At 64.5% G+C, this 12,146-nt stretch overlaps 1 protein-coding gene across 3 annotated transcripts; it reads right to left on the minus strand.

The window, feature by feature from the left end:
* Positions 1 to 469: 469 nt before the first annotated feature.
* SRMS (src-related kinase lacking C-terminal regulatory tyrosine and N-terminal myristylation sites) lies at positions 470 to 9,040 on the minus strand. 3 transcript variants are annotated; one of them, XM_008537300.2, is made up of 8 exons: positions 8,154 to 9,040; positions 4,349 to 4,470; positions 3,559 to 3,725; positions 2,682 to 2,823; positions 2,420 to 2,578; positions 1,777 to 1,958; positions 1,528 to 1,684; positions 470 to 1,294 (listed from the first exon to the last, which is right to left on the minus strand). In XM_008537300.2, exons 1-8 carry the CDS (start codon positions 8,513 to 8,515, stop codon positions 1,101 to 1,103), a joined length of 1,485 nt encoding a protein of 494 aa, XP_008535522.2. In that variant the 5' UTR covers positions 8,516 to 9,040; the 3' UTR covers positions 470 to 1,100. The 3 variants fall into 3 exon arrangements, with proteins under 3 accessions (XP_008535522.2, XP_070443903.1, XP_070443902.1); XM_070587802.1 differs by having other exon boundaries at positions 472 to 1,383; XM_070587801.1 differs by having other exon boundaries at positions 474 to 1,294; positions 2,682 to 2,820.
* Positions 9,041 to 12,146: the final 3,106 nt, after the last annotated feature.

A 12,146-nucleotide genomic window follows, 5' to 3' on the forward strand; every position in this document is an offset into this window, starting at 1 on the left:
CCCAGCTGCCCCCACCCGGCGGCCTCCACCCTGACCCCGCCTGCCTCTGCACAGCCCGGGCGGCTCCCGGACTGGCACCAGGAGACAAAGGCTCTGCCTCTCTGACCTCTGCCCCGTCCCCAAAGAACTGACCTCAAGGGTCACCCGACCCCAGAAACAGCCGCCTGGCCACCACTGACCTCCCTGCGGCCTGACCCAGGCCCCTCCTCCAGTCCCAGCGGTCGTCTCTGCTCCAGACCCCAGGGAGACAGAACTGGCTGTTCATGCCTGGGTCCTGCCCACGGCCCAGGGGTAGTGCTGCCTCTGGGTCCCTGCTCTGGACACCAAAATGCCCTGGGTGGGAACCTGGACCATATGAGGGTCGGCTGCCCCCTGCCAGGATAAGGCAGCTGGGGGGAGGGCCCCCAGATCAGCCCCAGCTTTTGCTCTCGTGCGGGTGGCTGCTGCCCATGAGTGAGCCAAGCCTGCATGCGTCTGAGTCAGTTGATAACATTTATTGAGTGTGGCCTTCCCACGTGCTGGGGTCTGCACACGGGGACCTGTGTGCCCGTGGGAGATGGTGGCCACGCCCCGGCATATGCCCAGTATGTGCCATGTGGGCCAGTGCCCAGGGCTGCCTGGGAGCCCAGCACCACTGCTGCAACAAGGCCATGGCAGGACTCTGGAGAAAACTGGGAAGCCCTGCCCCTCGTTCTTAACCCTGGGAGGGGTCAAGGGGGCACAGGGCAGCAGGCACGCGTGGAGGGGCCTCGGCCCAGGCCCAGGGCTTCTCCCGCCAGCATCTCCCTGAGGCCAGGGAAAATTTGGGCTCCACTTGGCCTTCTATACTGAAGTTGTCCCTCACCAGGGACAATGGTCACACTGCACAGAGGACATGAGCCTGTCCCCAGTCTGAGTGGGTGTCTGTGTGTCTGCCTCCTGTGCACATACATGTGCATGTCAGTGTTTGTGTCAGGGTGTGAGGCCACAGCCAGAGGCTCCACAGGCTGGCAATGGTTCCAGGCGGTCTGGCACCCCCGTACATGTTGACGGCAACCACCATGCAGGGGTACGCCCAACGGGAGCGAGGGGCCCGGCCGCAGCCTCAGCAGCCTGGGTGGTCACATGAGGGCAGGGTGGAGGCAACTGCAGATGGCACCCAGCTTCTCCTGCAGCACGGCGAAGGCCGGCCGCTCCTCGGGGCTGTCCTGCCAGCACTCCAGCATGAGCAAGTAGACCTCAGCCGGGCAAGCTGCTGGGCGCGGCAGGCGGTACCCTCGCATGATCTGCTGCAGCGTCTCGTGGTTGCTCATTCCTGGGAGCCGAGGAGAGGGGCTAGGCAGGGGCTGCCTTGCTTCTGCCCGGGGTCACCGTGGAGACCTCCCCCCAGCCCTTGGCCAGACCCTGTCAAGTGGGCAGCATTGAGGGTCAGCGACCTCCAGGGTGGGGTGTGCCTCCGCCCTCGGGCTGGACCCCTCGCTTCCTCCCTCACACTACCCCTTTCCAGGAGAGGCCTCACCTCCCCGCCAGGGCTGCCTCGTGACCCACCTTCATAGGGACACTGGCCATAGGAGAAGACCTCATAGAGCAGGACCCCGAAGGACCAGACGTCCGACTTCTGGGAGAAGATGCGATAGTTGGCCGCCTCGGGCGCCGTCCACTTGACAGGGATCTTGGAGCCGCTGCTCGGGGAGTAGATGTCGTCCTGGGTGAGGGGAGACAGGGGAGGGGTGGGCGGAGTGGCCCCTCCTCTCCCAGCCACTCTGCCACCCAGCAGGGGCAGCGACTCGCACTGACCTTGAGCAGCCGGGCCAGGCCAAAGTCGGCCACCTTGCAGGCCAGGTCATCGCCCACGAGCACGTTTCTGGCGGCCAGGTCCCGGTGCACGATGCGCCGTTCCTCCAGGTAGCTCATGCCCTCGGCCACCTGGCGGGCACAGCTCAGGAGCAGAGGCGGGCTCAGGGCCTGGCCCTCGGGACCTGAAGGGCAGGGCCGACAGTCAGGGGCAGGCGTCTGCACCCGTCACGTCCTTCTGTGCAAGCTGCTCCTTAACCTGCCCGGGCCTCCAGCAGGGACCAGGGACAGAGAACGGCCAAAGCAGAGAGGGGGCACGCCAGGCTGGGCTGGGTCCACGTTGACCTTGTTCGGGGACTGGGCCCTCCCCGCCCGCACTCTGCCCAGCCTGGAACCGCAGTGTTCTCACTGTCCCTCTGTAAGGCCCAGGCCCGGCCCAGACCCGGGACCCTGAACCTGCTGTTGACCAGAGCCCACCACAGCCCTCTGGGCCTGGACAGTCAAACGTCCAACCAAAAGGCCTGGTGCACCACTGCAGGTCCCTGCAGGGAAGGAAGCGGGTGCCACCGTCAACCGTGGGCCGGGTGGTTATGGCTGCGGCAGGGATGCAGGCCACCCCAGGCAGCCGGCAGGGGCGGACACTCACTGCCCAGGAAGGCCTGCAGGTTGCCCTTGCGCATGAGCTCGGTGACGATGTACACAGGCTCGCCAGCGGAGCACACGGCGTGCAGCCGGATGAGGCGCTCGTGCCTCAGGCTCTTGAGCGTCTGGATCTCCTTGGCGAGGTCAGCGAGCTTCATGTCGGCTGCGGGAGAGGGCACCGCTCCAGAGCCTGCCCATCGCCACCGTCCCCAGGGCTTCTGGGGTCAGAGGGTGGGACCAGCAGGGGTGGGCGGGCCCTCACCCACCTGATCTGATGACCTTGACCGCCACTGGCACGGAGCCACGCCACACACCTTCCCACACTTCCCCGAAGTAGCCCTCGCCCAGCCTCCTCCTCAGGGTGAACTCGGAGTGCGGCCGCTCCCACTCGTCCTGCCTGGGGGGCTGCTGCAGGGGTGGGGGCACTCAGCGCCTCTGCCTCTGCCTGCTGCTCCCCCGGCAGAGCAGGCAGTGTCTCCTGGGGGCACCAGGCCACTGGCACCTCCGCCCCCACCACAGGCTCAACGCCGGCCCTGGCCGGGTGCCGACTGCCAGAGGCCTGGCCCCACCTGCTTCCGGGCCAAGTGGCACCTTTGCTGGAGGTGGACATCCGCCCACAAACACTCGTTACTGCCCCTTCCTGGCTGTCATTAAGAGACCAGAGGAACCAGATGGCTATCCCGGCCCCTCGACAGCACTGCTCCTCAGGGACAGTCGTGGGAATACTGCAGCTCCAGCCCAGGTGCGGCATCGTCCTGATCAGCGTCTCCTCCCACAGCTTCCACCCTGGGGCCCGGGGCTGCTGTGGGCACCTTCCCCAGACACCTCCCCAAACTCGCCCCTGCTCTTCTTGCTGCTCCCCTGCAGAGGTGGACATGGAGAGGGAGGGCATACCACAAGTCCCATCTCCCTCCACCCTCGGATCCCCAGAGAGCACACCCAACCCTGGGACAGGGCCCCCAACCGGAGTGCGGAGGATTTGCTGGGACACCGGGTGCTCCCAGGCCTTATCAGACCCCGCAGCAGCACCCAGAGTCAGGCCCAGGCCGGCTGCCCTGCTCACCCCCCTGGATGCATGTTGGGCAGTGTCTGAGGCCTGGTGAGGGGCAGCCTGGCAGGTGGCAGGGGCAGGGCTGGGCCCACCTGGGGCACGCAGGGCTGCAGCAGCGGGTTCTGGATCAGCTTCCAGTTGGCCTTGTAGTAGGTGAGCAGCTCCTCCAGGCTGGAGAAAAGCCGGCCCTTCTGCAGGTAGAGGCCGCCGTCAGCTGCCGTCGAGATGCGGTAGTGGCGGACTTTGGCCTGAGCCCTGACTGGGAGGGCACAGAGATGGAGGCCGTGTCTTGGCTGCAGCCTGACCCGGATCCTCCCGCCATCCCAGCCAGATGAGCCCTACAACGTTCCGGGGGGCCTGGCTCAGATCTGGCCTTGTGGGCCCTGAGATGACCAGAGCTGCGTGGAGAAGGAGGGAGCGTGGGCAGTGCAGGCCAGAGGGGTAGTGAGAGGGGCCCTGGGAGGCTCTGCCAACAGAGCACAGAGTAGGCACTCAACGGATTCTTGGTGAATTAACTAGTCGGTGACTAAGTGAATGAAACAAGGGGGGACTGCGAAAGAGTGAGTGAGTGAGCGAGTGAACATGTGTATGAGGGAACAAGTGAGAGAGTTAGTGAGTAAACACGTGGATGAGGGAATGAGTGAGCGAGTCAGTGAACCCATAGATGAGTGAATGAGTGAATGAGTGAATAAATGAGTGAGTGAGTGAGAGAGCAAACTGGGGGAGACCAGCGTGGGTGCCATCAGGCCCGAGGTAGGGCCGGGCATGCGGGGGCTGGACTACCTGGGGAGCCACCACCCCCGGGTCAAGGGTATTCCGGCCTGGCGGGGGCTGGGCAAGGTGCCTCCTGTGGGGACGGGGGTGCGAGGGCCACCCCCATACCTGACAGCGAGTAGTCCCCGTGGCTGCTCTCGCTGGGCCGAACCAGGAAGGCCCCTGGTGCGTTGGCCGGGGACAGGAGCAGCTGCTGGGCCTCGGTTCGGCTGATGCCACTGAAGTACCAGCTGCAAGGGACAGGCGTGGCGGTCACCACACAGCCCCAGCCCTGAGTGACCACTGCCCCCACACCGGTCAGGGGTCCCAGAGGCCTGCTCCATGCAGGCAGCAGGGCGGAGCCCCAACTGTCTCACTGTCTCTCAGAGAGAAGGGGCACCAGGTGCCTGATGCTGGGATCGCAGTCCAGGATCTGGACCTGCCCCAGCCTCCAGTGCTCACTCTGGGGTCATCGGGACTGAACAGAAGGACTGCGTGGGCTGGCACCGAGCTGACAGCCACCAGCAGTGACCTGCGTCAGGTGAGACTGTCCACTCTCCTCAGCCATGGGCTCTCCATTAGCCCTGCTCATAAAGTGACCACCAGCCCTGGCCATGAACTAACAATTAGCCCTGGCCACAGGCAGAACCCTCCGAAGTCCAGCCTGCTGAGCCCCTGCAGGGGCAGGGGGCCCATGGGAATCAGGGCCTGACAAGCTGCCCAGGAGTGCCAGCTGGTATGGCACGGAGGACCACAGGTGCCACCTGGCTGGGTGGGACCACATGCCTTGGGAGGTCAGCAAGAAGAAGTGAGAGAAACAGGCTTCGGTCCCCAAGAGGCCGGGACGGCCCCAGAGGAAGTGGCCTGAGCGGGGTGGGCAGGAGAGGCTGGGGACACTGGGGGAGGCTCAAGACCTGCCCAGCACAGGCCGGCCCAAGCCCCTGGCCCTCTGTCCATATAGAGACGCTCCCCTCATGATGCCAAGCAGGCTGAGACCGCTCTAGGTGCCTGCTCCTTGGTCCACGTGGGACTCCCAGAGACCAGGAGCCCTCAATTCCGAGTGTGGTGCCAGGCAAGGAAGGGGCCCGTCTGGGGCTCCCCCACTAGACACCCCACTGGGGCTGGCAGCCCACCTGAGTCATGCCAGGTGCGGCTCCCTGGCTGCACATTCTTGGAAGGAAACAGAAAAGCCCCTGGCCCCACCCTATTGCCTGTGTCTGCTCCCCAAGGCCCAGGGAGGGGAACCCCACCCCTGAGTCAGCTTCCCACCCTGGAGGCTCCCACTTCCTGGAGCTTCCGGGGACCTGGTGACAGCAGGCCTGTCCCTCAAGGGGGAGCCACAGCAGCTCAGAGACAGTCCTGGGAGCACAGCCCCTCATCCACCCTGACGGGGCGAGCACAGGGATCTGGGGGCTGTGGGAGTTGGCTCTCAGAAGCCCAGGGGTGTGCAGCACCAGCAAGGATCCTAGAGGGCCCAAAGCACGACTCAAAGGGAGTCAACACAAGGCGGGGCCCCCAGAAAGACAGGTGGTGGGCAGCGCTGCACGGTGGGCAGGTGCTGCTGGAGCCTGGGGCACGGGCAGGGCTGGGCAGGAGGGAGAGACAGGCCTGAGCCTGGCACAAAGACCTGTGCCCACCCTGGGAGCTGCGAGGAGGGACCAGGAACCAACATGGCCAGAGCCAGGGTGGGCCGGGCTGGGGCTGGAGGGAGCAAGGAGCCGGAGACAGGCAGGGGGTGGTGATGGGGGTGGAGGCAGAGGCCTGAGAAACGTCAGGAGGTGAAACCCGCAGGCCCGGCGGGGCAGGGTCAAGGACGTGTGGACGTGGGCCCCCTGAGATGAGATCAGGTTGGCCAGCAGGCTGGGGGGCAACGAGCTTGTTGTGGTGACACATTGATTTGGCAGCAGGAGGCGGGCAGGCTCCGCCCACGGAGGGCCCCCTGAGCTCTCACCTGTGAAGGGGCTACAGGGGACCCTCCCAGGGCAGCAGGGCTGTGTGGGAGGAGGAGAAGCAGAGGCTCCCCAGCCCCGACCCTCCCCTGGAGTTCCACATCAGGCCCGGAGGGCTGTGCCCTGTGCACATCCTGGGCCTCAGGGTCTCTCCCTGGGCCACGGTGCAGTGGACAAGATAAGGATCGAGGGGGCAGTTTGTGAGCAGAGGCCTCACGGTCGAGGTTGAGGGGCCTCTCCCCGCGCCGCCCGCTGGTCTGGCCCCAGGGACAGGCGGCCAGGTGTCTAGGGCTAATGACACCTTGAGAGTGGTCAGCCCTTTCATCTCCAGCCCAGGCAAACAATCATTAGCTCTTCCTCCCAGCAGCGCCTCCTCCCCCACGAGCCCCACCAGCCGCCTCCAGAAGCTGCTCACAGGGTCTGTCCTCCACACCTGGGGCGACTGTGGGACCCCCTCCCCATCACAATGGCTGCTCAGTCCCACCCATTTCTCCTGGCAGGCTAGGCATTGAGTGGGGGCCCGGAGTACCCTTGGAAGACGTCTTCCTGTGGCTCAGGCTTCCCCCACCACATGCAAATCCCCCAAGAGACCCTGGAAGTGCCAAGGGGCCCCCCGGAGGCTGGAGGTGGCCTAGGTGAAGCTGAGACCTGATGCTGGTCTGCAGTGGACACACCAGGGCTCAGGCCTGGCCAGGCTGGGTGCAGGACCAGGGGCCCGCACCAGGGTGACGTCTGGGCGGCTGGGCTGGGCAGCGGGGCCTGGCTTTGCTCAACCTGCTCACCAACCAGCTTCTGGCCTGTTCTCACCCAGCACACTGCCTCCGTGTACGCTGGGGCTAGTAGGCAGCGTCTCTGCCGAGGGTCCCCCACTGCCCCATCCATCTAGACATTGAAGATTGCAATGGTCACAACATCCTGGCTGGCCCACTGCATTCAGGGGAAAGACAAGTAGAGGCCACTCCAAGGTTTGAGGCAAAGGCTTGAAGCTTGCCCACCATGTCCAGCGCTGTATGGCAAGGCCCGGCTCGGAGCTGGCACAAAGCTGTGCCAGGAGGCTATCCTGTCCTGTGGACCCTGAGCCTGGGCCAAGAGGTCACCCCCTCCGAGGAGCCCTCTGGGAAAGCCCCCACCTGTCTTCCTTGCTGTGTGGTTGCAGACTGGCCTGCAAACAGCCAGGTGTCCCTGCCAGCCGCTCCCTGCCTGTGGACTGCCCCAGCCCTAGGAGCCTCGGGCACTCTGGGGGGAATGGGTGGGCTCCCCTCACCTATGTCCACTCCCCAAACAAGTCTCCTTGGGAGCAATCCCTAAGGCCAGGGCCCTGGCCCTGTCTGCCCCTTTCCCGGCCCAGTGCAGGGGAGACGGGGGCTAGTGACTGTGGACAGGAGGGAGGAGAGAGTGAACACAGCTCTCTGATCCAGCTTATCAGCTCCCACCCCAGCCACCGCCTCGCCCCCCCACAGCACAAGGGACAACTGGATGGTCTCTCTGCTCACTCATGTCCTCACTGGGAGCCCAGGAGAATAGGGGCTGTGTCTGTCCCACTTGGAACTGCATCCGGGACCCTAGCCCCCTGCCCTACAAGCAGTGACCACTCAGCAAACGGTGTGGAAGGGGAGACCCTCAGAACGTTTAACGCCAGGGCTGAGTGCCCATGTGAGAGCAGGAAGGCCGGGCGGGCGGGCAGCTTCCCAGAGTGACTGCCAGGCTGGGTGCCCGGCAGTGGCATCCATACACACCATCCCGCTGATTCCCCACTGGACCTGACTACTCCAGCCGGAGTCCCAGCCACTGTCTCTCTTAGCAGTATCAGAGCACAGCGACTACCGTCCTTGCACCACACCTGTGTGCCTGCTCAGGGCTGTGTGGCAGGGCCTGGGGGAGTGGCCATGGGATGAATGGACGCACGATTGAAGGATCCCGGACGGCCCATCCCCAGACTCAGTCCTGCGCTTACTCCTGACACCCCAGAGCGGGATGGTACTCACGGTTGGTCTGAGAGCGTCTCAGGGGTGGCCTTGGCCACGTAGGCGACGGGCACCAGCCCGGCGCTGGGTGGGCCCGAGAGCCTGCGCGCGAAGATGTAGTGGCCGTCCTCCTTGAGCGCGTAGAGCCGGTCCCCGCGGCGGACGCTCAGCTCGGCCGCGCACCGCGCCGTGAAGTCGTACAGCGCCCTGAAGAGCTGCGCGCGCGCCGGGGGGCTGCGGGGCTCCGCGGCGGGGGGCTCCGGCTCGGCGTCGGTGCCCGCGTCGGGGAACCGCGGCATGCTGTCGTCCGGCGCGCCCGCCGGCCAGATCTTGTCCCAGAAGAAGGACAGGAAGGTCAGCCGCTTCCTGAGAAAGGGCTCCATGCTCCCGGGGCGTCGGGCCGCGGGCCGCCGAGTGCATGGGGCCCTGCAGAGGAGGGACCGCAGCGCGGGGCTCCGACGTCCGACGCGGGAGAAACTGGAAGGGCCGGTGGGACGGCAAGCGGGAAGCCTCGCAGAGCGGCGTCCCTGCTGGCGGGTGTGGGGGGATCAGGCCACCGAACACGGGCAGGTGTGCAGGCCGGGCGGGGCGCGAGGTGGCCCTCCAGCCCACGGTCACACACAGCAGCTCCTCTCCTCGAGCTCCAGGGCGTCTTGTGGGCACCACTCGTCCAGACTGCTCAGGGCCGGGGGCGGGCCGGGGGCGGGTCGTGCTGGGCGGAGCCTCCGGACAGGGCAGCCCCCTCTCTCCGTCCCCACCCCCCACCTCCCGGCCCAGGGAGGGGCGACGGCCCGGCCCTACTGGGCGGCAAGGCCGACAAAGGGAGAAAGGGTGCCGCGCTAGCGCCCCACACGCCTGCCTGGCCCTGAGCCCCGCCTCGGAGAAGTGGGCGCCGTGACGGGCACAGCACTGTCACCTAGCAGTGAGCTGCACTTGTGTGGTAACTGCCTGCTTCTTTCAATGTTGGCTAAACCTGCCAACATCGTACAAACCCTGTGCAGGGCAGAGCCACACACGCCCAGCTGGCAGCCGCTGCAGCAAAGGCTCCAGGTGGGGCTTGGGTGGGGACAGCTGGGGCCACCTTGGCCTTCCACCACTGCCTGTGCGACTTCGGACACGTGAGGCAAGCTCTCTGTGCCCAAGTTTTACGTTAAGAGGGAAGCTGGTGGTAATTGCAGGGGACTCAGCGAGCACAGTGAGTGCTTGACAGATGCACAGATGATGAGTTGATACGACTTCTGGGCCACCTGGGCCTGGGGACGCCCAACAGCCACTGCAGGGAGGAGGCAGTGCTGACATCTCACTTCCAGCCCAGGGATATGAAGTGGGCGCCAGTGGCAGAGACTGGACGGCGGGTGAGTCCACCCTGGGCCTGCACCCCCTCCTCGTCCTCTCCCTGGACAGCACCAGGACCCCTGCACACTGAAGCAGCTAGCTGCCCAGGCTGCCTCTGCTTCTGGCTGGGTGGGGAGAGCAAACCCCAGCCAGCCTGGTCTCCGGCGGGCCCTGCGGTGGGGTCTGTGGGGCAGGGTCCCAGCCTGGGGCAGCCTGCAGGCTCTTTCTCTCCCAGCTGGCCTCCCCCAGTGCAGCCCCCCAGCACCCGGTGGTCTTTACTGAGCCCACACCCTTTCACGACAGCTGCAGACCCTCCTTCCAAATCCCACGCTGGCTCAGGCCCAAATGTTTGTGCTCTGTGGTTGAACAGGCACCAGCAACAGGCGTGCTGACTGTCTGACCGCTGAGGAGCCACACGCCCATCTACCTCCCCTAGAGGTGCAGCAGGTCATTTCTCTCTGAAACGCACTCCGTTTGCTTCCTGGGGCACATGCCTGTGTGAGCGGCTTGTACAATTTACAAACTGTAGCATGGCAATGATACACATCTGGTATCTGGAGGGGGCCCAGGGTCCCAAAGGGCAGGCTCCCTGGAATTGAGACTCATCCTGTTGGCGGGGCAGTATAGAGAAGAAGACATTTACAAACACAACATTGAGGGGAGCCCCTGAGAGGGCCTGAGGCCTCCACCGAGCCACCCGTTCCTCCCGCGTGCATGCAAGTTTGGGTTTTTGCACGCCAGTTTCCTTACATCCTCGAAACCTGCTCTGCTTCTCCTCCTAGGAAGCCTGACCCCATGGCCGCAGGGAGGCCTCCTTGGATGGTGGGAGGGTCCCACTTGTGTGGACCACCCTCAGGGTCATGCACTCAGAGCACTGGACGCAGGCTCCTCCTGGACACTCCCAGTCCCTCACAGCCACAGGGTCTCTGCCTCTGGCACTCAGCACACTGCCTCTGGCGATCAGGGTGGGCGGGGAGGGACCCTGCCCCACAGAAAAGCCCAGAGAGTGGATCAGGGGACCAAGCACAGAGGGCTGCCCACTCTGCTGCTACAGATAGAGACCCACGGCTGGGCGGGGTCTTCCTCCTGCTCGGACGAGGAGACAGGGCTCTGTGCATCCCTGCTCCAGGTCAGAGCGGGGACATTTTCTAACACGACCTGCGCTGGGCGGTGGAGACCCAGCTCACAAAGAACGCCTAGCCCATCCCCTGGCGACCAGGACAGATGGTCTGAAGGAGGCCCTCTCCCCAAGACGGAGAGAGGTTCCTCCTCATGGGCCCGGTGCAGAGGCCTCTGCAGGGAGTACCCCACATCACCACCCCTCTGACTGGGCCCTCCACCCCACAAACCCCCAGATCACCTCTCCTCATTCACTTTTCCCCTCTGAACACCTGTCGTCCTTGCACCACTCACGGCCAGTGTTGGTGAACGGAGGCCGCAAGAGCTGGTTTTGTCCCTCCGGTTGTCGGCTCTCTGAGTCCCCAGCCCCTGCAGGCCCAGCTGCCTGCACTGTGATTTGTGTTCCCTGGACCTGCAGGTTCTGGCCCCCTCTGTCCCCTTCTTCACCTCAGCCACCTGATACACCAGCGTCCAGCCACCGGCCCCACGCCCAGTCCCAAGGACGGCCCCTCCCCTGACTCTGCCACTCATCTCCCATTAGCCTCACCTCCTCCACCGGCCCTAACCACAGGGACTGTGCTGGGGGGGTGGGTAGGTGTGTGAGTGAGGGGGAGGACGCCCGGAGCAGGACAGCTCTGGCTGGGCTCTGTCAACTTAAGCAAATTTGCCTATTATTTTACCTCAGAACAAGTTTATTTGGTAATATCCAAAATAATTGCAACTCAGACCCTGCAAGCTATGGTGAACCACAGGCAAATCCAGAGAGCAAAGGAGGATCTGCTCTTACAGAGAAAAGGGAGAGAGGGAGGGGCTGTTCCAGAGGAAAGTCCATTGTGGGGAGAGGAACAGATTGGGGGGCAACGGCTTCTCACTGGCTGAGCTGCGGTGTCTCTCATTGGCTGGGCTGTGGCGTTTCTCATTGGGTGAGCTTCGGTGTTTCTCATTGGCTGGGCTGTGGCATTTCTCATTGGCTGGGGTGTGGCGTTTCTCATTGGCTGAGCTTTGGTGTTTCTCATTGGCTGGGCTGTTGCCGGGTCGGGAGAGAAATCTTCTGCAGCAGTGAGGTAGCTGTGCTTCCTGTCCAGGTGCAAGTCCGTCTCCTGTCTGGAGTGATAGGCGGTGTGTGATGGGCCAGGGCTCCTCGGCAGGCCCTCCCCACTCCAATTTAGTTGAGGTTTCTTCTATTAATTTCCACAGTTCAGATGATGGAGTTGGACTCGTGCTCGCAGACTCTTGGCCGTATGACCTTGGGCAAGGTGCTGAACCTCTCTGCCTTGATTTCCCGTCTGTAAGAGCACTGAGCCTGCAGTGGCCGAGGGAGGATTCAGACCCTGTCGGCTGGGGTGAGGAGGGGCTTCCCAGGCATCCAGGCTGAGGCTGGCAGCCCAGCATCACCACCCTGTGGGCTCAATGAGAGGGCTCATCCCTCTGGGGGCCTCTCTGGTCGAGGGAACCCCCCTGACCCAGGGCTGTGACCCCACAACCAGCAGGCTCGCCACCCTCACGGCCCAGGGTTGCTCCGTCCACCAAGGGATAGCACAGCCTGGTGGCTGCAGGTCA

This window comes from Equus przewalskii, chromosome 21, assembly GCF_037783145.1.
Source record: "Equus przewalskii isolate Varuska chromosome 21, EquPr2, whole genome shotgun sequence".
In the NCBI taxonomy this organism is placed as follows: Eukaryota; Metazoa; Chordata; class Mammalia; order Perissodactyla; family Equidae; genus Equus; species Equus przewalskii.